This window comes from Odontesthes bonariensis, chromosome 9 (assembly GCF_027942865.1).
Source record: "Odontesthes bonariensis isolate fOdoBon6 chromosome 9, fOdoBon6.hap1, whole genome shotgun sequence".
Lineage (NCBI taxonomy): Eukaryota > Metazoa > Chordata > Actinopteri > Atheriniformes > Atherinopsidae > Odontesthes > Odontesthes bonariensis.
Genome location: NC_134514.1, coordinates 28,742,148 through 28,769,016, shown reverse-complemented (window position 1 = coordinate 28,769,016; position 26,869 = coordinate 28,742,148). Strand labels below are relative to the sequence as shown.

The 26,869-nt window shown below is 40.3% G+C and overlaps 1 protein-coding gene across 4 annotated transcripts in view; it reads right to left on the bottom strand.

Annotated features, from left to right (window-relative positions):
- Nucleotides 1-26,869, bottom strand: part of lsamp (limbic system associated membrane protein) — a 605,659-nt gene that overhangs the window by 65,280 nt on the left and 513,510 nt on the right. For all 4 annotated transcript variants that reach the window (XM_075473938.1, XM_075473939.1, XM_075473940.1 and 1 more), the window contains 2 exons: nt 18,066-18,210; nt 15,390-15,477 (listed from right to left, as the gene is read on the bottom strand). In XM_075473938.1, coding sequence (XP_075330053.1) covers nt 15,390-15,477; nt 18,066-18,210 — 233 coding nt within the window. The remainder of the gene's footprint in view (nt 1-15,389; nt 15,478-18,065; nt 18,211-26,869) is intronic.

Sequence of the window (26,869 nt, the reverse complement as noted above, 5' to 3'; positions counted from 1 at the left end):
TGTCTACCTAGATACATATTATGTGTCAAGTACTGCTGTATATGAAAGAAAAATCCAATAAAAAGATTTGTAAAAAAAAAATAAATAAAATGATCTGATGATGTAAACTTGTTATATTGAGTTCAAATAAATACCGAATGTTCTAAATACTGTATATAGTGTTTTTATTCTTCAATCAGTTAATATAAACATATTTGATGTTAAAGATGTTATAGAACGTAACAGCGTTGTAGAACATAAAAAATAATGCCACAGTTACGTTGCTGAGTAACTAATTACTTTTACAATGTGGTAACTGAGTTACTAACTCAATTACTTTTTGGGAGCAGTAACTAGTAACTGTAACTAATTACTTTTTAAAAGTAACTTGACCAACACTGCTCACTTTCTAGTAAGAAAATCATACTGATGGATTAATGACTGAAAATCAAAGGGGCAATGGCTGTTTAGTGCCATCAAAAAGCCGCATCAGCCCAAAGTGCTGAGAAAGTCCTTGGCAGTTTGCACAACTTGCAGAGTGCGTTGGCTCGGTAATGTGAAAGTGATGGGCTGCCATTGTGTTAGTGTTGATTGGGTTCCAGATCTGTAGACTCTCATCCAGCTTGCTGAGAGAGGAGCTGTGAACAGCTGCTGGAGTGGGGAGCACCTGACACACTCAGCTGGAGACCACCACACGTTGCTCCACATATATGAGCACACACGCACCCACACAAAGCCTCTGACTGGGCACACAGCTGTTCTTGCTGCAGCAGCTGATGGGAGGGGTGTGTGTAGAACGCTGCGCTCTCCTTCCCCTGATTCTCCGTGGGTGTCACCGCTGCTGCGTTTCAACTTCCTCTTACATTAACTTGTTTTCTACTGAAAACATCTTCATTAGCACGCATATATTCATTTTGCATCCGTGTCTTCTACATGCATAATTATCACTCTGCCATTCACTTTCCCTGCTGCCTTTCCACCTTCTTCAATCTTAGATCATCACTGTCATTTTCCCCTCAGTCTCCTTTCTCCTGTGTTTCCTCTCTTCTCTCTGTTTCTATGCTTTGCCTTGAGCTGCAGTCTAATGAGCAAGTGGCATGAGTTGAGTGCTTCCTAGCTCTGACAAGAGATAACAAGCCCATATGTTATTTACTACAGTGGCCAGTGCTGCAGCCGGCCTATGCCAACTCTCAAAGACCCTCCATGGGAAAAAAAATATTTCCCATCAAATCTGGAGTTGCGCCATCAAAATGCTTGGGAGAGGCAACACTCAGTGACTTTACTGTTCTGTCGAGAAACCTTTGAGAACAACATGTTTTAGTGAAGAGTCATAAATATCCTCCCTGAGTGATCTTTTTTTTTTTTTCATTAGATAGATGTACACTTGGTTTCTCTGAGGGTCAGCGCGCATGTGTTTTTGAAGGACAACTATGAAATGGCCAACTGATACCAAGACAGTCTTTAAGTTTTTTCTCTCTCTAGAACTTTAATATAACTCTTGTAAAAAAATGTGCTAATTCAAGGCAGCCAGCCGAGAACACTTTAAAGAAAGCACGAGCAGCCTGCATCAACTTTAAACCCCCTATAGTAATCTCCACTTCTTAATTTTTGAAAAGCACGCCTCGATCAAAGAAGCATCCAACAAGACATATGCTTCATCACAGTCTTTAGCGCTCTGCTGCCACACTGAAAATTGCTATGTAAAGCACCGTATCAGCGCTGGCTACCATATGGTCCAACTAAATAGCTTGCCAGACATCTGGTGGGGCAGTGGGCACTGGGAGACGTAGCAGGCAAGTACACTCACTGGAAAACACTGAGGATGCGCATGAGTATATAATCGATGCAAAGCTCATGTCAGATGTCAGAGAATAAATTTCAAACCTCTTTGAAATTCTCTTGGCATAACTTCTTATTGTTATTTTTTTTTTTTTTTATTCTTTCGAGCATTCTCTCTCAGTTTCAACCGGGTGTCATACATGGATACAAGTCGAAGAGAGAGTAGATGTGAGAGGCTGTACTTCGAGACAGTAGTGCTTCATCATAAATGCTAACGGGGTCAATTCTGACATGTCAACCTTTAGCACGTTATTTTCACCAGGCTCCCCACCAGAGATTAACATGTCAGCATGCTACTTTGCTAATTGGCACTGAAACAAATTACAGCTGAGACTGATGGATTTCTCTCTCACGTACTCTCTTGTTATTTCTGACCCTGTCACACCAGCCTGCGTCAAATTTCCCACCGCCTTCTTGCCATCCACGGCACCTGACTTTTTTACACCCACATGCTCACCTGTCATGTGCGGTTGTCTGTCTTTGTGTTAGGGCTCTTATACACCAAACCAACGTCAAGAACAAGAGACAACAGCTGGTCCCCCCTGCTGTCTGTCCTCACACAGGGAATGTCAGGGAAAACAGTTGCTCTTGAACTTACTGCAAAGACAACCTCCAACTGTTGACTCCAAAGAACAACCTACGTGACAACTTTTCCATGCAAAATACATATACATATAAATATATAAAAATTATATATAATGTTTTACTATTCAACATGGTTCTAGCCCAGTTATATGTCTAGACTCAAAATTCTGCATTTGAATTTTAGCTTGAACCATGATCGTTTTCTAACCTTAACCCGGGTCACATTTTTGTCTAGACTCAACTAGGAAGTGACAAAAGTGCCCCCCCCACTCCCCATACGAAGAGTGTGTGGCTTCTTAAATGAAAGCCCTGAGAATAATGTCTGCTCTGAGGAGCAAACGGTCATATGGCTTGTATTAGACACAGACAGACCGGTGAGCTGTTCACCAGTCTATCTGCCTCTCGCCCTATGACAGATAGGATAAGCTCCAGCCAACTGTGACAATGAATAGGATAGATGAATGGATGGATGCTCATTGGTGTCATATTCCCTTATCAAGCCATAAAGGAATGGGACACAGGGTACAAATTCTACCATTGAAATTCCAGTTTGACCAGATTGCCTTATGTGAGGTACCTTTCCAGCCATTCTTTGCCAGAATTGTGTTGCTTTTTTTCCACCCATGTCTGGCTCAGGTTTTTCTACTCACCTGGGGCCAAAAGCACCCTGCCCATGGATCAACAAACATTGCAAGCAAGGCTAAAAAGAGAGAGCATGCTTCATTTGAGGAGGGCTTTTGCTTTATCTGACTGACAGCAGGAAGAAGAGGGAATTTGAAATCACAACCTCTCAGTGTGTGTTTAAAATGCCAGCTTGTCCTGAAAAAACACGACAAACAAAGTCCTTTCTCATATGGCTTTCTCCCTGTCATGGATAAATATCCTATCCTAGTGAAAGGGATGAATGGATGACAGCAGCAATTTATTAGACTTACCAGTTCAAAATGAGTAATTACTGCCAGATCATACTGAATGCACTCTTCAGTATTGCTGTCATATCTCTGCGTAGAGCCTTCCCGTGTTTGTACCTCTGCTCTCATTCAGCCCATGGTTGTAAAAGTAGGATAAACCCAAGAAGCAGGATTGACCTTGAGAGCAGCTGAGCTAAGGGGCAGAAAATTCACTTACGAAGACACACACTCAAACACACACACACACACACACTGCCTAACAAACTGGTGACCCTCAGTAATGTAGGGCACTAAAACAGGTGAACATAGGATGACATTATGTTAGGCCCTTAGCAGGGTGAAATGTTAAAAAACACAGTGCTGTAACAAAGCGTCACACATATCAACCAATATTGGACCAGTCCTGCATGTTATGGTGCAACTGACACACACTTACAAAACATGTACACACGCCTAACTTTATCCTTGCCCCTTCCAGAAACCGGTGAGGTCAATATGACTGTGCCACTCAATCTCATTTTCACAGGCAAGTGTGACGAGCACCGTGCCAAAGAGCTGTCCATCTATCTGACAGGCCCAGGTCACACAGACGATGGAAAAAAAGATGGAGGGAGAGGACACTGGCAGGTTCTGTACAAGTAATGGGGATGCATGTGGTGAGCAGAGGCAATAGAAAAGAAATAGTGGTCCTTTATATCAGAGATAAGTCCAGGGAGACACTGGCCAGAACTGATGGCCGCCTGATTCGTCTGTAAAATATGATACCGCTGGCTCACCTGTGGCCTCCGTCAATACCCCTACTGTCGTGCTTCCACGGGATGGTCTCATTTAAATGCATGGCAGCGCCTCTACCAGGCGGTATAAAAAAAGATTAAAGGAGACCGCTGTCCTTTATTTTATTTTATTTTTTCATTTTATTTTTAGTGATTCAGTCTGAGTAAGCCTCAGCAGCCCAGGGAGAAAAAAGGAATGGTAAATTGTTGCTTTCATTAAAACTTCAAGGAGTCAGTTTCATTATGAAGGTTCAAAGGCAGTGGAAAATGTGTGTGGCTTTTTTCTCTCACTCTCCTTCTCTGCCTAATCCAACTGGCTTGTAGCACCGAATAATGGCGGTCGTGAAGACTCCTGGTGGTAATCTTATACCCAGGGGGGTGTGGGGCGAGCTGGTGTGTATAGACTTGCGTCTAGTTGCAGGCCTGCTGACATGCTCACGTCAGGCATAATGAGGCATGGCACAGCTTATTGCTGGCCTTCACCAAGTCAGCCTGGTTTACTGTTGGCTTTGAAACAGCTCGAGCACTGGACTTCAATTTCTCATTTATATAAGGAATGTTCATAGGCTAAAAATAGGCTGCTATGATTTTTTTGAGAGATGTATATATATCAAATGCTTCAAATGCATTTAAAGCAGCACTGCTCTTTTCTAGCTTCTAGATTGATTTAGTCTCTGACAACAATTCCAGTCCACTTAGTTCAAAGTAACTTTAGTCGTTAGTTATCCCATGTTTTGACTGGTTGGTGTCATTCTTTAACTTAGCAGTGTTGTCATTGTTTCAACACTCTTATCTATGTCCATCTTTAAGCAGATTATATGGTGACATTGTTTTTACTCCAAAGATAGCTCAAGCAGGTAGCAGATTAAATCATTTCTCATTGCCAGTTTAACATGGTTCTACTGTTTTTCTTTAAATGTGGGTACGACTGCTACTACAAACTAATTAAGTCCTTTCCACCTTTCTGCGGGCTACAGTTTATTCAGAACTGGTCTAATGCCTTGCACTACCACCCAGGGGGCAAGCCTGCAACATTAATGAATAGCATTAAGATATTCTACAGAGTGTGTTGGAAACGCTTCTGATAAGGAAAACCTTTTGAGATTATTAGTCTAGTTTATTATGTTTGACAGTCTTGAGTATGTGTAAAATAATTTAATCCAATCTCTTTCATTCTGCGATTTGTTGCCGTCATTGTTAGGCTGTCCATTTGAGTCATTAAATTTGGTAAACGTGTGTTTATTTACAAAAAAAGTGAGCTGTGCCAAATTTCATAGCCCTGACTGTAGCCCCCTCATGAATGTATGCACCAATGCCGATCGGAGCCAGAGCAGATAAATCCCTGCAACTTGTTCAGTCATTTGACGCAGAACTAAAAGCCCATTGAACACTTTGACTCAAAACCCAGATGTTAGTGTTTTTGGACAGGTATAAAAATGTTCTTTTGCAAATGTGTGTGGACCCACCACTACTTTCCTCAGTTACAGTCCAGATTTAGACCATACATTTACTGGTAGAAATGTGTGGAAGACATGGATAAAAAAGCCTAATCCAAATTTACACTTTTCATCACCACTTGTGTCTTTGGATTGCAATGTCGCAACAAAGCTTGTGCATACAAAATGTTTGAACAGTAGACAGAATCTAGATTGTGTTTAGGTGCCCTATTCCATGGACTCCTTTGTGGCATGAAAACCCACATGCAGTAGCTTTCCCTTCATTGAGAAGATGAGAGCTGTGTAGCTTGGTAAAGACATTTTGTTCAAATGTTTGCTTTTTTCTTCTGGTGAGTGAAAGCTTCATTGATCTTTGAAGGTGAAATCCAGGAGAAAGAATCTTGTCGGAACTCTGTGGAACACGCAATTATGGGCATGTGGGTGTGATCATGGTTTGTAGCAGCAGAGCCAGACAGACTGCCGATATTGAGAATTATTGAAAGAAATTATAGATAACCTGATCCACTCTTACCCACTGCATCCCTTTCGTTCTCTAAGTTGCCCTCTGTCTGTCTGTCTATCTATCTCCCTCCCCTGTCCACAAAGCCCCATGGTTTGTCTGAGAGGAGGTAACAAAACACATTGGCAACAGGACAGATAAGTGGTGGAGTTTGTAAAAGGGAGTACAAGGGAGATGGGGGAGCAGGGGCAGAAGAAAAGATGAAGGAGTCAAGATGGGAAGAAGTGGAGAGGAAGAGAGTGGGTAGATGGCTGTACAGGAACCACTGAAAGGTTCTGATTGTCCCTTGATAATTTAAAAAAGGTCAGTTCTCTAAGTTGTTCAGACAGTACAGCAAAAGATATGCACAAACACAGAGACACTCTTTTGTGTGTGCACTCAGACACACCTGACCCCCTTGCGTTCGGGTGCTCTTTAGACTGACTGGGCTTCCTTTTAAGAGTTCAGCAGTTTGGCTCCTTAAATACCACTGCATTGTGAAAATGAAAGAAGGGATGGATGAGTGCTGAGGAGGAGACATTTGATGGTTTATATCTTTGGGTCAGAAATTCAATGATGCCTATTGGAGATAAAGGTCATTCCCGTTCGTTCACTGATTTAGAGCCGGTAACTGGGTTAAGGCTCATACAGTAAAAGCAGACCCTGGGGACATTGCCAGATACAAATCTCAAGTTGAAACAAAAACATGGTGCAGGAGCATATTGTTAAAATTGAAGAAAATTGGATTTTCTTTGATTTTACAAAAAACACTTAAACAGATGAGATTACATTTGTCTGATTTCAAGTTGTGACCGACAACATCCTGTTACTGCATCACTTCTGTCAAGTTATTTAGCTCTGCAACAAGCATCTGCAGGACATCAACATGTGCCACTTCTTAATGGACACAATGTATTGAAATAAGGGTCACAGCAGCAAGTGAGCAGCTGCTTGTGGGACAATTCAGATCTGTCATACTACTTTATAGATATATAGATATATTCCGTTCCAGGGACATTTATGACTGGTTCGTGCCATCTGTTTTGGAGGAAAGCAGCTTGCGAAGTGATTTGAGTGATAACTTTACAAATTCCCAAAAAGTTGGGATGCAAAATGTAAATAAAAACAGAATGCAATAATCAGCACATCTCATAAACCAATTATTTCCTGCTTACACAAGAACATATACAATATTGAAAAGGACTTTATGAAAATGTAACCTCACTATAAATTTGATGACGAAAACCATAACTCAGAAAGGCTGTGATGGAGGAAACAAAAATATGGAAAAGTAAGAACTGAACAGAAGCAACTGGAAGAATATATTGCAACTAATTATGTTAACTGGTCAGATACACGGTGGGGTATAAAAGAAGACCTTAGAGAGGCAGAATCTCCTGAAAACAAAGAACGATTTAGCCATTTACAAAAAAAACTGCAGCAACAAGTTGTGGAGGAATTTCAGAATTATTTTCTTCAACATAAAATTGCAAAGACCTTAAATATTCCATCATCTACAGTTCATGATATCATGAAAAAATTCAGAGAATCTGGAGACATCTCTGTGCACAGGGGACATGGCTGAACATCAACACAAAATTAGACTAATATAATCTCATCTTCAGGCCCTCAGGTGGCATTACATTGAAAACAGTTATGATTCTGTCACAGTAATGGACTCAGGAAAACGTCCAGTAGTCTTTGTCTGTGAACACAGAAGACATTGCCATCCATAAATGTAGTTTAAAGCTCTATCATCCAAAGAAGAAGCCACATGTGAACATGATCCAGTAATTACGCCATATTCTCTGGGACAAAGCTCATTTTGAATTAACTCTGTTCTGTGGTCATACAAATTCAAATTTGAAATTCTTTTTGGAAGCCATGGATGCTGCGTCCTCTGGACTAAAGAGGAGAGGGACCATCCGGATTGCAATCAGCGCTCACTTGAAAAGCCTCTGGTGGTAGAACACATACAGGTTTTTCAGAAGCTACAAAGCTCTGTGCTTCGAGATATTCTTAAATTAAAAGCAAAACAAATGAAAGCTTTGTACCTCAGCTTGAGATCAGATGAATTACAATTAGCACATTAATGACTTAAAGCATTTAATAAAAGGTCAGTTAAAATATAAAACTGCTGACTCTCGCTCAATTACAACATAATCAGATCAATGCTGATTTGAATCAACTGATTCAGCACTGTTGCCACCGAAGTAAAAAGGAAATGGAGGAAAAGCAAAAGGAAAGAAAAGGGACCAAGAAATCAGCTTGTTGTACGTGCTGAGAAATGCAGAATCTATGATATTGACAGGTTTACAGAACGACAGTGTGTAAAATAACCAAGACATCAGTGTGTGTACACGGACACACATATGCTCATGGAGCTCCAGGCAGAACTGTTACGACTCATTTAGTTTGGGATGCACACATAAAGAGAATGGACATTTGATTTACTTGTGGCTCGTGAAAGCACAAATGATTTGACACTCCGCACTACGAGTCGAATCACTCGCTCGTTGTAGTTACCATTATTTTCTTAACCTGTGAAACAGCTATGCCACATGAACCCCTAATATTGGATACATTCGTGAAAATCAGAGTTCAGTAAGCTGTAACGTTTCTGATTGGGGTCACCAGCCTATTGTCAGATTGTCAGTTAAAATGGAATAGAGGTTCCATCGCTGTGGGGGAATTACGAGTGGGCCTCATGAGATGAATGAATCACTCCACAGCCTTTGCATTTTATGAAGTCCATTTGCATAGCATATTGAGATTTGCTGAATGTGCTGAAGCAGTGCTGCTGTGTTGCATAAAGGATTGTACATAAGTCACTGAGGTGAAGATTTACTGTATATTTGGTGAATACGAGGCCCTCCCTACCACATTAGCAGCACTGTACTTATTGAACCAGCATGTTAAATGCTAACAATGACTGTGTATGCTAGATCTATATGTTGTTCACTGTGAAGTAAGTGTGAGAATACCAACGCTTGTCTTTTGTGCATTCATTAAAGCAAGGACCTCATAAGGGAGCCTCAAGACTAACAGTGTGAGGAGAAAAAAACCAACAGCTAATAAGGGCCAGAGAAACAGATTTTTATACTTTCCCTAGACACAGTCCAAGTTCAAGCCACGCTTATTAGTGTTTCAGACAGTCCTCCCGAAGACCGGAAAAATAACATGCACAGTTCAGTCTGAGAGGAGTGAAAGCGAAGACACCGTCGCCCTGAAACAAGTATTTAGTTAGAAAGTATGCTAAAAAATTGAATCAATGATGGTTTATTCGCATTCAAATGAAGTTCAGCTCCTTCACTGGATAAGTAGATGTTTGTCCTGATCACGGTTTTGAAGACAAAATGGAGGGAAATGGCATATTTAATTAAATTAATTGTACTTGTATGAATTTTTACGGTACAAATACCCTCTGGTGTTGATCCAAAGGCACATTCACATTAATCCACTGACACTGTCTTTATCTGTATCAACTCTGTAATCTATGAGGGGATGGAAATCTTTCACGCACGGGAACTAGAAGAATTAATTACTGGCTCAATGACACTAGCCACTCACTTTAAAATGAAGAGTTTTTGCATAAATGCAAAATTTTAAAACCCATATTTTAACATGATTCAGGCATTTTTTTAATTTTTTTTTTATCAATCTTGTGTGTTTTTTCATGCTCATCAATGTCTAACTCATTTGCTCCTATCTATATTTATCTCTTTGTCTGCTCCCAGGTGTAACTGCCAGGCCTGGGTGTAAAGGGGGGGGGGGGGGGGAGAGTCGGGTGGATTACAACTGGGCTGATTAAACATAAAAAAAACTAGTAATACAGAATTGGGAATAAGGTAAAATATTGTCCACAATTATTGCAACTCAGTAGATGTCTCCAGGCTCTATATAGTCCCATGTAAAAGAACTTTGTGGAAGTTTTAGCTCACTTAGAATGACAATGGCTGTAAAAGAATTCAAGTTTTATTATTTCAAATACTTTTCTAATCTGAGAAATGTTCTCCTGCCATTTGTCCTTTATGCAAGGAGTAGTATCACTTCTGACAGTCACAGAGTTTATATGGGCCACAGACAGGAAATTAATATTATGGATATCATTTACAAAGTACAGACTGTTCCCCTTCACTGGGACTGCTGTAAGATGCAGCATCTTAATGATTTCCTTGTGGATCAAATGGTCGACTACGGCTTAAGCTTCAAGCAAACTCAACAAAAACTGACATATCCAGGTATGCATGCATCAATATTAGGGCCGCAATGATGTGTGTATTTGTCCCAAAAAAACTGATCAAATATTGCAGAACTAAAGTTCACAAGTGTGGGGTTTGGTAGGTGACTATGTAGTGCTGTTTGGCATTTCACCGTAACTTCTCATAGTCGAAGCTTTTCCATCACATTTCAGCTGGGAGCCCCCGGCCCCGGAGCCCACAGAGCACACTGAGGCTAATGTCCGCAATTTCTTGTTGTGATTTTTCCAATCCACTGAGATCACCTGAGGACAATAATACCCATCAGACTTTTCAATCATGAAGTGGCTAGTTCCTCCTCTGCCAGAGCCACAGGATTTTAGAAATGTTTGATAAAATATGAAATGGAGACAATGGAAGCTGTTCCTCCTGAAAAGTGAACATTTCTACATTATGTTATAAGGTAGAGCACAAATATTTGCATGAAAGTTGTAAAAACAGGCTCTTAAAACATTCATCCATCCATGAAATTGCTAGATCCACCTCATCCAATGCAGGCCAGGAGGGTGGACATGCGAGCGCCTCGCAGTAAGTCCCCAGAAATCAGGAAAACTTCTTTCTGACAGTGTAAAGCTCGCTCTGAAAACGGTTCTTTATCAAAAAAGTTTTTTCATTTTGACCTTGTCTTCATCCCACTCCTTTCCAAGCTTATTTTTAATTTGCACAAATACTTAGCCGCTTGTTCTGTATATTATTTTTGCTTGGAATAAACTAAACGAAACGAAACCTATTTAACACATTGACTCCCAAGTCACGTAAAACTACGTTTTTACTGCCCATGCGTTGGCTCCCACATGGTAAAAATACGTTTTTACGTTTTTTTTATGGATTCTGAATCTATACATTCTAATGCACATTCTGTGTGATTTTTGTAATTATGTGATGAACAAAACTGACATAGATGGCAGTCAAAAACTGGTGTCATCATCTGGACATTTTGATCATTACGCCAATGGCTTTGCGTCAACTCAAGAACAATTTTGATAACGCTGCATTGATTGCTGTGCATTTCCGCATTTTGTCCAATCGCACGCGTCGGTTTCCAGAGGGTGACGGTAAAGTAACATAAACAAACAACAAGGAGAAGAAGACACGCGACAAGTCTAAGGAGGCGGTCTTATGAACAGGTTAGCTTTGCCACATGCGACACGACGCAAATCCTCTGACCCGGATATGTAAATATCTAAAGTGCGACAGGCTGAAAGAGCGCACCTTTCACAAAAGCCCCGATCTCAGTTTGTTGTTGATTTTGGTGGATACCCGCCTTGGTTTAGCTAAGGATAGCTCGCTAATGGCGGCACCTAGAGACACGCAGTTTTGACCCACAAAGAGTTTAAAGTCTCAGCTTTCAAACGGGCCATGTTTCAGTGGCCCTATCACATAATATGCTGTGACTGTACAAAAAACGTCAAACAAATGGTTTAGAACGCTGAGATTCTACGACATAATTCTGTAAAAACCGCCGGTATTCAATGTGTTAATTGCTTTTTCTGTAGGTAAAATGAATTAATCATGGGTATATTGAAGATTATCATGTTCATATAGCTGCAGTCCACACTCTTGTAGGTAGATTCAGCACGACCGGAAACAATTTGTGTCATGGAGATTTATGTCAGTGTTGTGAAGAAAGATGTCAAATACAATGAGGAAACAACATGTCAGGAACACCAAACGTTTGCTGTCCATCATCTCATATTTGACGTGTACCTATCCTGCCACTATTAGTGGCACTTTTTTTCTGTGAATATCTGGTACATCTTTATGAGGCACCGCTGCATTCAAGTAGCTTCCCAAATGCATCAGCAGACGGCTACAACTATCCCATAGTGAATCCTCTACACAGTGGGCCAATGAGAGAGTGGACAATCCGATATATAAGTTTGGGACTTGGAATATGTTGAATCATTTACAGTGGCGTCGCCAAAAGTGCATTGTTCAGCAAAACAAGACTGAAACAAAGAGGAAAGCAAGTGCTTCAGTGTCCGAGCAGCCTCCACCTTCAGATTCAGACTGTTCCAAAGTAATAATTAATGACCTTGTGACCTTACTGGGTAGTAGAAAATAATGGATTGAAGTGGGGGCTTCACTCTTCACTGTTGTGCCTGGCTGTACTAACAAGTACGAGTAGCAGTTCAGGAGTTATCAGCTGAAGTAATTCTGGCAGCTTGCCCCCCACACTTGTTTGTGAACTTCAAGGCTACAACAACTACTAAACTTAGAGTATAGAGGTCGGCTTCACTGGCGCACTGCAGACAGTTTCGTTATCTTTCATTCATTTTGTCCCACAGACACAGCATCACTTGAGAAGAAATCAATCCCCAGTGAGACGATGTTAGTGCTGTGTCTTAACAAATCAAACAAACAAAAAAAAAGAAAAGATTCTGTTGTTTTTCTTTAGTCTGCTGTACATAAATACTAACACAGAAATATGCAACAAAACCACATCATTTGTGCACTGTTAACACTTCTAATGGATGCACACACTTGCTTTGTCAAACACTTAGAAAATAAATCCTCTAATAACCTTGGCAAACATCAAAGTAAAACATTCGAATCAAAACCCTAACCTGAACTTCCCCTGAACTTGGCCATCAGCAAAAGAGTTCCATCTGTTTTTCATAAAAATGTAATTGGACCGGGGTGAAAAGCCTGCCATTACACCGAGACTCTTCGAATGTGCGGTGACCCTGCTGCCTGGTACCACTTGTATAAGGACTGCAAGTCCACCACTTTTTCATCCTCCACAAATTCACTTTGTCTGATCATTTGTTTTCCAATTACATCCCTGTCCCTGCTAGCAGAAAATTGTCAGCTTTGGTTATGTGAACCTGCTTTTGGGTCTGTAACCAGGGGCAGTGTTTGATGCTTGGACCATTTTCATACCCATTAAAAGATGAATGCAGGGTGAATTATTATCCTGCAGAGTTGATTGGGTTTTGTGGGGGTTGGTTCAGGTTTTTGCATGCTTAGCTATACTGGTCCCACACACAAAGACACTCTTATCTTCTCTAAACGACTAAAGACTTAAAGAAGGAGTGGATAAAACTAGACCAAAGCATAAGCTGAAGTTAAATGAGTGGTGGGGGTGTTCAGTTTCTGACTGAGATTTACAAGTCAATAAAGAGTCACAGTATTTGCTCACAGTAACACACTGACAGTGACTGCCAGAAACTTACTCTACCAGCAATACAACATCATCGAGATGAAGATGCAGAACCTAAAGGAAAAGATTACACCCACATACTGTATAGCAGGGGTATACGGCACATGAGCATAACAACGGCAGCAAAATTGAATGGGGTTTAGAGAGGCACAGCAAAGGACAAAATGGCTGAGAATGACAGGAGCGGAATCAATGTTTGGCCATAACTGTTGCATTAGCTGTGATAAATGAGGCTGCGGGCAGAAACTCTGGAAGTTGATGCAGGACATTCCAATAATCAAGCACTAAATAATAGGATGAAATGGATTCTGGGAAAGACGGACAGTTTGCTGCCATGGATGCCAGGAGAGCAGCATCAATTGACATATGGACCTTTGAAAATGATATTTATGGATGCTATCTTAAGTTCACAGCTGAAGCAGAAGTTCTTTTGTAGTCTGTTGTGTGTGGTAAGGTTATGTGGTGGTGGACACAAAAAACGACTTTGATTGATAGAAAAAGGTGGATTTCTTTCCCACAAGTTCTCCAACTGGGGCTGCACGGTGGTGTGGAGGTTAGCACCGTCGCCTCACAGCAAGAGGGTTTCTGCTTCTAACCCCTTCTAATCTTTTAACAACATGATTATGAAGTTAAAATTGGTTACAAAGTTAGGCTCTGTTTACATTAATTCATTTCACCATTTCTTCGTGTCGGCGTCTTGCAAACTATTTTAAATTTACACTGAAACGGGGATCGGCTGATTCGCTAGTCACCTGACTAATCAGCCATCACATCACATGATCGCCCTTGCATCTGGAGCATGAGCAACTGCTTTATATTAACAGATTTATCAGGGCTGCTCTGGACATTCGAAAGTTCTCGCGCCATTCTTCGGCGACAACAACTTGGTCCACGAAATTGTCCCACCATGCGCTGCTTCTTCCCGGTCTAACCCAACAGCGGCGCTCAATGTACGGCTTGCACTGCTGCTGTGGCTGGGTTCTCATTATAAAAGCCGAGTAGCTAGAGCTCAGCACTGCGTATCCCCGTTTCTCCCCGTTTATAACTGCTAAAATCAGCATCGTATGCGAATGCTTACGTGGGCTCCGGCGTATTTGAATCCTTCCACCTATGAAGTCGTATTCCAGTATTTTAATGTAAATGGACAGTGCATCCGCGATAGAAACGATATAGAAACAGATTAGTATAAACGGACCCTAAGGGTGGTGCTGACTGTCACAGCCCTGTAACAGTAATGTGCAAAGGTGTGAAGGGAAGGTGTGGGAGCCTGAACATGGTACCTTTTTGTCTTCCCTCTTAGGTACAAAAGTTGATGATGTTATAGAATTGTTTTCTTTTTAATCTCAGGAGCTAAATATAGTCTAAAAACACCCAGAAGAAGATTAATGGAATCCACAATCAATCAATCAATACCCTAAAGGCATTGGATCAAACCCTGAATCCCATTTTACGCTCCTTTTGATCATCATGTCTTCCTGTCATCTTTCCTGCTCTCTCCGTTCAGGAGAAATAACTTCCTCTCCTTTAAAAGGGAGGACGAGCAGCTTAAGGCTTCTTAAGTGCATTCTGGATTAATTTGAACTGGCACATAAAAGTTCTGTTTCTGGGGCCAGGCATACGTGTTCGCATAGCTTTTTGTGTTTTCACAACACACATTCACACATTTTCCTCGCCGAGTCCGTAGAAGGACACATCTCCACATTCAATAACAGAGAAGTGACACAGATGTCCGCAGCTTTTATGCTCGAACAAAATGAGTCTTGACACTCGTGAAATATCATTTAAAAGGGTGTAAAACAACAGTAACAGTAAATTATGGCTGATGAGTGGCGTAAGGAGTGTGTGTTTATTTTTTTCATTTTGGCAGACTTTTTTAGTATATCCTGCCAGCTGGTATACATAAGCAATGCTATGTTTATCCTTGGAACAGATGTCTGCAGCTTACCTTGTACAATGAGGTAGACCTGTGAGGTCTTGGGCTGCTGCTTAGTCTGTATGGAGCAGGTGTATGAGCCTTCATCATACACATCCACCTGAACGGAATAAAACAAAGTGTGAGTAAAATATTACTCAAAATATTACCAGAGACTTAATCACTTAGACAACATCATCTATTTTATCTTCGAATTGAGTTGTGTGGATAATCTTTTTACATTTAATCGGCCCAAGGGGAGTCAGTCCGGCTGAATTTGTGATGAGGAAAAGAATTGCAGTGGGAAAGATGATTCATTTATCAAAAACAACAATTGTTAATTTATAAATGGCATTTCAGTCAAGAAATTTGATCAATTCTGAGGGAATTTGGCCGACTGCACAAGATACACCTACGTGATCATTTAATTAACACAAACTTTCATCCACTTCTTAAGAAATAAAACAGACAAAAGACAATGTGCCAATGTGCCCTGATTAAAGAACAAGTTGAAACGCTGGACTTTAAAAATAGCTGATAGAATTCCACAAAAAAACAAATAAAAAACAATTCTTACATTAGCCCGATCCTGAGCACTTTAGAGGCAGCATCGCCTCAAAAGGAGACATTTCCTGCTGCGCCTTTGTGTCGGTAAAAGCGGCCAGGACGACTTTTGAGTCATAATGGGCACAAAAAAACAACAACAATCAAAGCGATTCTGCCAGTTTTCTGTTATTTCTGTAGTGGGATGCTTGTTTTCTATATCTCTGTTCCAGACCAAAGTAGGAATCTGACTTGCTGATTTTCCCGCGAGAGTGATTAACATGGATCGCATGACAAAAAATGAAACTAGCCCTTGTGAAATTGTGCGATGATCCAATAAGACAAAGTGTATGAGGCTAATTGGAGGTGGGAAAAGTGGGAAAAAATGGATAAAAATACATATAAATGCAGAAAAAAAACAACAGACGGGACAGAAATGAAGATGAATGATTAAGATGGCAGCTGGTTGGTCCAGGAAACTACAACTGCCGTCATCTGGTGGCACGCTGAGACGCCAAAGTGCATAAGTGGTCACATCTGAACCATTTTTTTTCATGCTTGTGTGAACTGTAAGGATGTTAAGTCTGAAGCCAGTTTTCCAGACTTCCAAAGATGGCTTCTCCATTAACCTGGATGAACCCCGAATGAATGAACATATACACTAACCTGGAGAATCGCGTATGGATTTTTAACAGGAGCAAACAAATGTGTCATGTTAGAAATAAAAATGTAATAGAAAAACTTTCACTCACTAAATGATTTACGTGATTGACACTTTTCAGACTAACTTGCCTTAATAGCAGCAGCATGTGTTGTTTTTATTGACTTTTGGAAAAAATATTCTTCACGCTACTTTTGTGCAGCGGAACCTTCAAGGGCCCACTTTTATGGAAGCACACACAGAGCCAGAGGAAGAAATCCTAGCTGAGCAAAGAAATTTCATGACCACCTTGGTGCTACTCTTTATCGCCGAGTGGAGTGGAGCTTTTTTGTGTTTATTGACATTCATAAAACATTGCTTTTGTTGACTAGACTCGTATGCACTCTTTGTATGACTGCTATTATTAAATATATTCTCCCAATTTCTACTTTTTTTTATTTGTTTGGGTTATTTTCCTCTAAATTTCACCGTCAATGCTCATCTGTCCCTTACCGTTGTTTTGGTAACACAACAACTGCTAAGAGAAAAATAAGTTTCAAACGAGCACACACTGTTCATTTGCGCTGTCTGCACAAATGACCCAGGTTTATTCTCACTCTGTTTCCAGACTTCTGATCTGTGATGCGCTATCAATCCTGGCTCCAACAGACAAATACATTTCCTCAAGGGTGGAGCAGTGATTTTAAATGTGGGGGTGTTACATGAGCGCCATTTCAAGCCCATAGACACGACGCTGAAGTTGGCATCCCATTCGCGATTAAAATGGATGGGCATAAAGGGCCATTTCACTGCATTTTTTTGCATTTTGATTGCCCTAAACTAGGTCCTGTATGGAACTACAACTGTTACACTGCTCAAATCTGGATGGAATTATTCTAAAGAGGCTGTAGATTCATTAAAACCTTGTTTGGGTTTTGTGAAACCTTTTTCGGATTTGTAAAAATGCAAAAGAGGGCCATTTTACTGCATTTTTTTTGCATTTTGATCACCCTGAACTGGGTCCTGTATGGAAACTACATTAGTTACACTGCTCAAATCTGGATGGAATTATTCTAAAGAGGGTACAGAGTCTTTAAAACACATTTTATGATTTGTTAAAACTTTATTTGGTCATTGAAAATTTAAAAAGGTGAAATCATCTTGCTGTAAAAGTGGGGGTGTCGAAACACCCCCATCCCCCACGGGTGCGACGCCCATGCATTTCCTAATATGTCAAAGTCATTTTTGAGAAATAATCTATGGTAGCCCGCATTTTTTTAGATTAATCTTCTCTTCCCGCCTCTTCCCTACATTCGTGCTTCGGAAAGCAATCAGAAAGTGATAAAGCAAAAAATAAGAACGATGTAAACTGTTTCTGTTCACTTCATTCAACACCACTTCAGATTAGCATGCCTCGACACCGAAAACATCTAGTTTCCTCGTGCTCTGAAAGTGTAACCATCTTCTCACTTCACCAGATGAATGAACAGCCCGCTCCAGCTTTTACCCAGAAAGGACACCGTTACCTTTTGTATGCGTAAGCTGTACTCCAGTTGCCCTTTGGTGACCAGGTCCACTCGGGGGTCCAGGGACCACTTGTCCTCGCCGGCAAAGATGATGTTGGATCGATTGAGCCAGGCCACCTTGGACACTTTGTCATCGACATAGCACCTGCGGTGACAACAAGACGGAGAGAGGTGAGGAGACAGAAACATAGCAGCTTGGCTCCTCATTAAGCAAAGCAAAAGGAAAAGTCACGATGAGTAATCTCATTTGGAAAACAACTTGTGGAGTTTTACGACATAAACAAATAACAGCAATTATGGAATCAAATTAAGTTGGCTGCATGGAAATCAGAGGCGCTTTAAGGTTCATACACACAACAACATCTTAAAACAAAGCTATTTGGGTAATTTGGAACACAGTAGAGCAATGCTGTATGATACTGCTGCTTTATAGTGATAGTTAACCTAATCAGACATTTCAGCACTCCATTTATCATGAGGTCTTAAACCCAAAGTTGAGCTTTAAGGCCTCCTTTTTTTTTTTCCTTACTCCCACCCAAGCCTTTTCCTGTTATAAAAAAGGACACCGGGTATCATCTTCTTTACTTCTTGCTGAATGTTGTCAGAGAATAACGCAAGGTAAGCTCAAGCTAAGAGACCCCGTGCAAAGGAGGAGTGGAGCCGAGCGTCTTCCTAAATGGATAAATGTAAATGTGAGGGGACGTCAGAATCAATGAGAATGGACATACGCTGTAATGCAAGTCGACAATGTATGCACTCCCTGAGCCTCGGCTGAGCACACTGCGTTGGATTGGGCTACAGGAAAGTTGACTGGTGAGGCAGTGGGGCAAGGTTGTCTTTAGCAGATGACCTCAAGTGAAGCACAAAAGTGGAAGTGCAGTCACCCCAGTCTGTTACCCAGCAGGAGTTGGATGTCAGATTTTCGAAGGTTTGTATTTGCAGCATGAAGTCCTGCTGATGCTTCTCCCGTCTGTGTGAAATAGTGGTAACTTGCTTGTAAACCTGTATTCCTCTTGACATCTAGCCCCCACTTCCCTAACTCTAAAGTGCTTATCTATCTATTTTAGTATAAAAAAAATCTTCAGGAGTACAATTAAAGGAGACAATTGTTTCCTATGATCGCAGAGCAATACAAGCATCTAGTTCCCAAAAAAACATCCATAATCCAAAGTAAACATCGAGAGTCTAAAAACAGAGCCTGACTCGCACATTCACATCCTTATTCCATCAATCGCTTCGTGACTCAGATATTTTTTCCTATGCTCTTTTTCGCTCTGAGCTGTAGCGTCTCCATGAATGATGCCGCCTTGTAGTGCATGATTCATACAAACTATTACAACTTTATATTTTCCCGAGGACCACTGGTCTTTCAAAGATACAAAAACCAATTGTGTAAAAAGGTCTACAAAAACGATAAGATTTCCCTGAACAGAACTGTGCTGTCGTACCCATAGCCTGCTACAGAGCATGCAGTCTGCTGTATGTCTGGGAAAGAAGAGATGAGTCTGACGTCATTTTGTTCATTTCATTCGCTTAAATTGAAGCCACCATGCGCTGATATTTTCCCTTACATGCAGCACTTTCCTTTAAACAGTGATTTCATTTTAATAAAAACACTGCTATCGACTGTTTAACAATCAAAACTTATCTGAGTTCATTTTCTACACGGCATGTTAATACTCTGCCTCCTGTGAACAAAGTGCTGCATATGTGTGGAGTAAATATATAGAAAGAGGCACTCTGTGAACGTGTGCGATGAGAGAATATGAAACACGCTGTCAAGCGCTTTAAAGAGCCTCCAGTGGAAGTAGATAAGGTTAAAAGGCAGCGTATAAGTGCAGACCATTTACTATTTACATAAGTGTAACCCATGGACCCACAGGGACATATCAAACAGCTTTTTAGGTGTTTGCAGTGGAGCGGAAAACTGCCCCGGATGACTGAACAGTTGCATCTTGTACCCTGGACTCCTACCGCAAAGTAACCAGGAAGTGAACAACAACAAAAAAAACAACAAGAAAGTGGAAGATGAAAAGGGCACTTGAAAAGAAACATGAAGTGAGGCATTAATTAAATTCTAGGGATCCAGATAAATCAGGGAAAAAGGCATGTAATTAAAATCCTTTTATTTGAGTAGATGGATGTGGATTTTCCTTTTTTTTTGTAACACCTGACTTGACGTTGATTTTGACAGGCAGGAGACAAAGGTTAATGCTAAACCAAGTAATTTAGGCGCTTGAATTAAACCTACTGTGAGTCAGGCATGTTTTCACTGACTGCTTTGAAGTGAATAAATGAGGCTGCATAGTTTGGATCGTTTCTTTTCCGAAAGGGGTGGCTGTAGTGGCTAGTGGTTCTATCTGTAGAAGAAGTAGTTGTTCTAACTGGAGAAAGAAGACAAAAGCTATGGTGGTCAGCAGCGAGAGAAAAATGGAGATCTCTTCCGGAGGAATTAATTTCATCTCCGAGTCACAGTTAATTTTTTGCCGGCTCAGACTGGAAACAGCTGGTGAGTCGTGTCATTTTAATTTTTGCCAGGCCAGACAGTTAGTTCAGATAGTTATTTACATTCCCCTAATGTGCATCAACTATCCTCTAAGCAGGCAAAAAACATCGCAAGCCAATTTATCTATACTGTATATACTGTGTGTGTATCCTTATGCCACTCATATATACATACACATATAATATTTTAAGCATTTCCATGAACCTTATAATGTGAATCAAAAACGGTTTTGGAAATCAATTACAAAACAATTACACTAAAAATTAAAGGTGAAATATACTTTTTAAATCCTGTAAAGGGACATAATTTTGTTGTAGTATAAAATGAATAAACAGTAAGCATTTATGATCTTGAAAAAACTTTATTATAAAAAGTTTATTTAAGGAAGTTCGAGAAAGGTACAAAACAAAATCTACGTTCTGCAGTTTCGCCGCACAAGCTTACAAAAATCTGATGGGGAAACCCGCCGCTTTGTGCTGAAGCAAGAGCGAATGCACTTTTTCCATTTTCTTTGAAAGTCACCTAACTGCTGCTTTTTGACTACTGGAAGTATAATTCAAAGACACCGCCATTGTTACTCAGACAGTTGTAAACACAGATACTCATCGTGCAATTAATATGCAAATACTGAATACTTTAAATGACTAAAGAGGTTCAGAGATTAGATTAAATATGTGTGCAAAGTGAGTGAATGAAAGTGGCAGTAATATAATTCAGCACAGAATAAAATTGCAAAGAAGCCAACGCTTTCAACTTTGAAAAAAAACTGCCGTGATGTCAACAGAAAAAAAGATTATGGGAAAAGAAGTCACTTAGCAGTGCTGCTAATCCAAAAATGGGTGCTTATCAAGATTTGAAACCTTGCCCCCATCATCATAATCAGTGTTTCTTCAGTTTTGAATGTGGTTGCACAAGGGCTGTATTACATAATACATAACTGTGCATGCAGTGTCACCTGCATGATGAAGAAGAAAATAAGAACTGGGTTGTTTTTTGTGTTTTGGCTGAACTCGTTCCTCCTGGTGAACCTTCAAACATTTACCTTGAACAGCACGAGTCCGCACAAGATGTTTTTACAGCGTGGGTCAGTGAGGCATTAAAAAACATGGATTCAGTTCATTGCTGCCTGGACTCCAACAAGAGTCTACATAGCTGTGCTTCCCGTCTCGGTCTCGGCGCAGACTTCATGTGCTGCAGCAACAAGAATGTGTTCAGACTGATCATTTGTCTTTTTCAAGTGATCGTGAGAGCATCAGCATGTGAGAGATGAAAGAATAGTGCCCATGACGATACGGCTACGAAAACAAAACAAAAAGAGAATGTATTCTCAGATACTATTTTCTCAAACCAAGCAGGAATGGACAACATTTCCTTTTGTTAATGCCTTATAAGGTGTTGTGATTACACGTAACCGAGCCAACCAGCAAATTGTCGCAGATGGCGTGTCAAAGACTTTGTGGCTTTTTCACAGAAAGACTTTTTTTATTTTGTTATTTTGGGGTTTTTTATGCCTTTAATGGACAGGACAGTTGGAGAGAGACAGGAAGCAGGGGGCAGAGAGAGGGGGAATGACATGCAGCAAAGGGCCGTCCGGTGCAGGACTTGAACCGGGGCCAGCTGCGGCAAGGACTGTAGCCTCTATACATGGGGTGCCTGCTGTACCCACTACGCCACCGACCACCCCACAGAAAGACTTGTGAATGACATTTGCGTAGATATGAAAATGTCATACTTCGTATTTCCCTTCCACGACAGAACATGTGCATTGTATGCCCAAAAGAAACAGGCATTAGGAAAATATACAATGAAAAGAAACCATCAGCTATGCATGACAAAGTCTGCTGTTGGAGCACCATAGCACATAAAATCCTACTTAGTGGCAGTGCATCACACAGATGAAAACAGTGTCAGTGCACAGCTGCCCGCATCATGGCGAATAAGAAAAGTACAACTTACATTACATGCACTCCCCCGGCTTTCTGATAAGCAGAGTCGTCTATTAAATCCTTTAGATTCAGCTGGCAAGCCTTTGGTCTCTTTTTGCCTCCTTCATTGCTCTCTTCTGAAACCGGCTTTTGTTTTTAGATTCTCATTTATAAGTTTCTGTCTCGCTGTGGGAGTGTTGCTGCGCAATCAAAAGCGTGTCTACAGATAACGTGAGCCAGCATTCAATGTGGTCTCATTTTGAACTTTAAATCATCCTTTAATCCTCATTAAAACTTACTTTATAATTGCAACATATGCAACACTTAATAGATTTTATGCTTGTGAATAATGAAAATGAAACTAAGTCCATTGACTGTCTCCTTATATGGGCCCCTGGTACCCCTATGCACAATCAAAACAGTTGCAATAGTTTGCTCTATTAGCTATCTAAAAAGTAGAGACTGTCTTCTGCAGAATCCCACATAGGCTGCTTCTGTACAGTACAGGACAGCAGTGCTAGTTAGATGAACAACCCACCATACCCCTGGGATCAGTGAGGTATAATAGTGTTATACAAATCCCTCACTACTAAATATTCCACAGTCAACTGTCAGTGGTCCAACAAAGTGGAAGCCATTGGGAATGACAGCAACTCAGCCCAGCGGATGCTGAGGCACATAGTGCGCAGAGGTCGACAACTTTCTGCAGAGTCGATCACTTCAGACCTCCAAACTTCACGTGTCCTTCAGATTAGCTCAAAACAGTGCGTAGACACTGGACAAAAAGGTCTAATATCCATAGCGATCCAACAGTATATGGGTTTACGTTTCTGCCACATATCCAAAATGTTTCCGGGGATATACAGGAAGATCTAATCTGCAACAGATCCTAGTAAATCCTCTGTATACACACCTGTGATAGATCCTTGTATTGGATATCTTCTGTATACATACATCATACATCAATATTTTTTTCTGCTTTTTTTAAATAAATCCTTTAAACAACTTACGTCCTGCTCATCAATACCTAACATTCAATCATTTTTTAAGATTAACCCTTTAAATGACAGTTTAATTGTTATTTCATGATTAAAGTTTAATTATTTAAATCAATTATTAACTAAAAACACAGAAAACATTAAATATTTTCTACAAAATAAATATTACACAAATGGGGCTTAAATATAGAGTCTTGGATATATCAAATATTTGATATCGTTAGTGTATTTTTTATGTAGTATCAAATACTCCCTCTGGTGACTTTCGTGGCCAAAACTGTTCCTTTGCCTTCATTAAAACTACATATTTTAATCTCACTGTAATTACAGTTTAAAACTATTTATTATTTAATGTCAGCATTTCATTGGGAAGAAAAGTAGTGATATTTGACATTTTTACTTGATTCCACCATATCCAGCTGTTTCCCCATTGTAGGCTGATGCAGGAAATCCTGGTATTTTTGATAGTTATATTATGGCATCATGGGACCACCAGGGGGTGCTAAAAGTGATCTCATTGCGTGCGTGTGAGAAATAATTTCTGATTATCAAATTGTTGATTTAGATGTTGATTAGGAACACATACACACACAAAGAAAAAATAATCTTGGTTTCCCCTGGAGGTCCCAAAGCTCCATAATATAATTCATGATATAACTCTCCATAATAAGGTCCCAAGAAGAAGCATCTGATACTACATAGTAATGACATCAAATCAATTTTGTTGCTAATATTTCGCATATCCTAGAGTTTAATCACCACCAAGGCCCACCCCCCATAATATTTATCTTATAGAAAATATTAAATGTTTTGTATAATTCTTAATAAATAACAAATCATTCAAATAATTAAACCGAGATTTTTTTTAAAGATTTGTTTTTATCAACAGAAGCTCTTACAGGATTTTTAATGTGCAGAGTAAGCAACTACAGTTTGTTACAGTGAGATAAGTTGTATTTACAGAAGGAACATGCATAAACGTATAACCTTACTGAAACACCATGCAAGGATGATTTTTGAAAATAAGAGAAAACAAGAAAAAATAATAACAATAATAAATAAAAACAAAACAAAAACATTTGATGAGCTTTTTCCAACCCACCCTCCTCCCTCATATGGCTCTCAGTTTCCCTTAATTTGTATAGAGGGATTATTAGTCTACGTCACTAACCCTTGTGGCAAATTCAATGGCACGTTTCCAAAGTTCTTCTATCATTGGGCAACTCATGGCTTCTAACCATAGCATGTGTGGAAGATCACCATCAGCCACTTTACATCTCTGGAAGAATAAACTGTGATTTTTAATTAAACTGTGAAACTACATACTGAACAAGTTTTATTGCCGCTTTGAAAGACAAGGTGCTGGACCCAACATCCCCCACCAGTCCCAGCAAAACCCGCCACTAACCCTTCCCCTGCACTACAGGAGCAGGGCATCTTTTCATGCTGCTCACCTCTAACGATCCCCCCCACCCCCACCACATCAACACCTCTCTCTGTCCTGTCTCTATTATTGTCTTTTCTCACCCGAATTCCTTGTATGTGCAAACTTACTTGGCAATAAAGACCCATTCTGTTTCTGAAATTGCTTATTTGTCAGAGATGCCAAATAAAAATAAGAAAATAACTCGAAGTAGCCAGTCGACTTCCAAGTCATGATCTTTGTTTATTAGAATGCTGAAAATATGGCTTGTTACATATTTTTCAGAGAAACAACAAATCTTATTCCTAAATCATTACAAAAAAGGTTGTGAAAAGAATAAAAGCTAATTCAGTCATGTTTCTAGGGAGCCACTGATCACACTGAAAACCTGAGTAGTCAACCTTGTTATCAATGGTTCTTGGAAAATCTTTTAAACATTTAGAACATCCCATTTTTGCCATGTGGCCTAGAAACCCTCTAGTCTTGCGAGATGCTGGAATATCACTTGACAAACACAGTAGAGCAGCTCTGTATTGTTGCTTTCCTAAAGCAGAAGCCCCTTCCACAGGTCATAAAGGTCACTGACAAGAGGGCCCAAGTAGGGATTAATATGCCTTTTAGGCTCGCATGGACCAGGAGTGATAATATGATAATATTCTCCTGCTTAAATCTCTCCTCACGAGCCAGATTTATTACAACGAGGTAACCTTCTGCTAAAAATGTAAGCAGTGCTGAGGATGCTATATTACTGTATACTGTATTGCAGTTAATTTAATTGGTTATTCAGCCCTCGCGCAGCAGGATTGTTCGAGGGGCTTGATTTCATTGGCTGCTTCCGCTAGCCAATCATACGCTGCTCTCCCGAGTTGTGTATTTTCCAGTTGAGTTCACGTCGAGTTGCACGTAAATCATGTCTGAGAAAACGACTCCTTGTCATTTCTTCAGACTCGGAGGACATCGACGAGATAAGTGTCAATGTTGGCGGACGACGGACAACTGAAACTCCCATATGTGGGTCTTCACAGCGAGACCAACGAGGACGGCGCCTCATTGGAGCCAGTGGCAGAGCCTGCAGTCCCGAGACTACGGGTATCACATCGGACGATATGTGGAAGTAAGTTGATGCTCGTTTTTTTAAGCCCTTAAATTGTTTCAGTTGTTAAAAAGATGCTGAGTTACTTGAGTTTAGCTTCGCAGACAAACTGAGTGATATAACATTTTCTGTGAAACTGCAGTTACTTTAATTACAACTGAGAGGCTAACGAATTGGAGATTTTAAACATTATTTCCCCCTCACAGCCAGAGGCGGCGCTGCATCAAGCCGAAACAATCAACAAAGAAAAAAAAAAACTTCTGATAGTCCACATAACAGCAAAACATGGAGCTGCATCAGATCGTTGTGGCCTTGGGTTGATCATATTTCTTTTAGAACGTTTGCCGAGTTCTTCCACGTCTGATGTTGCAAAACACAATTGAAAATGTTTCAGGGCACTGTCCAGTGTGCACCAAAAGATGGACAAGATGATGGAGATGATGACTGTGAAACTGGATGTGCTGACTGAGGCTGTTGAGGACATAAGAGGCCAGTTGGCGGCGGGAGCAGTAACAGCAGCAACTCCACAGCATATTCCTAAGGCCCTACCTGTAAGTTCTACACTAAGTCTTTTTTTGTTGTAGTCATAGATCTGTTTTATGATCTGATATAACGACTACCTATGAATTTTCATACACTATTACTTAAGTGTCAAAAGGTATTTAAGGTTTAAAAACATGCAGACACATGAAATGGAATATAGCATATTGCTCCTTGACAGGAAATTGCATTGTTAGAGCAGCATCACACCAGCAGGCACTAAGCACAATTGAACGAAACCAGGAGCCATACACAATATTGCACATGTGATATATTACGTGTTTGAACAACTGAAATTGCAGTTTGATATTATTAATAT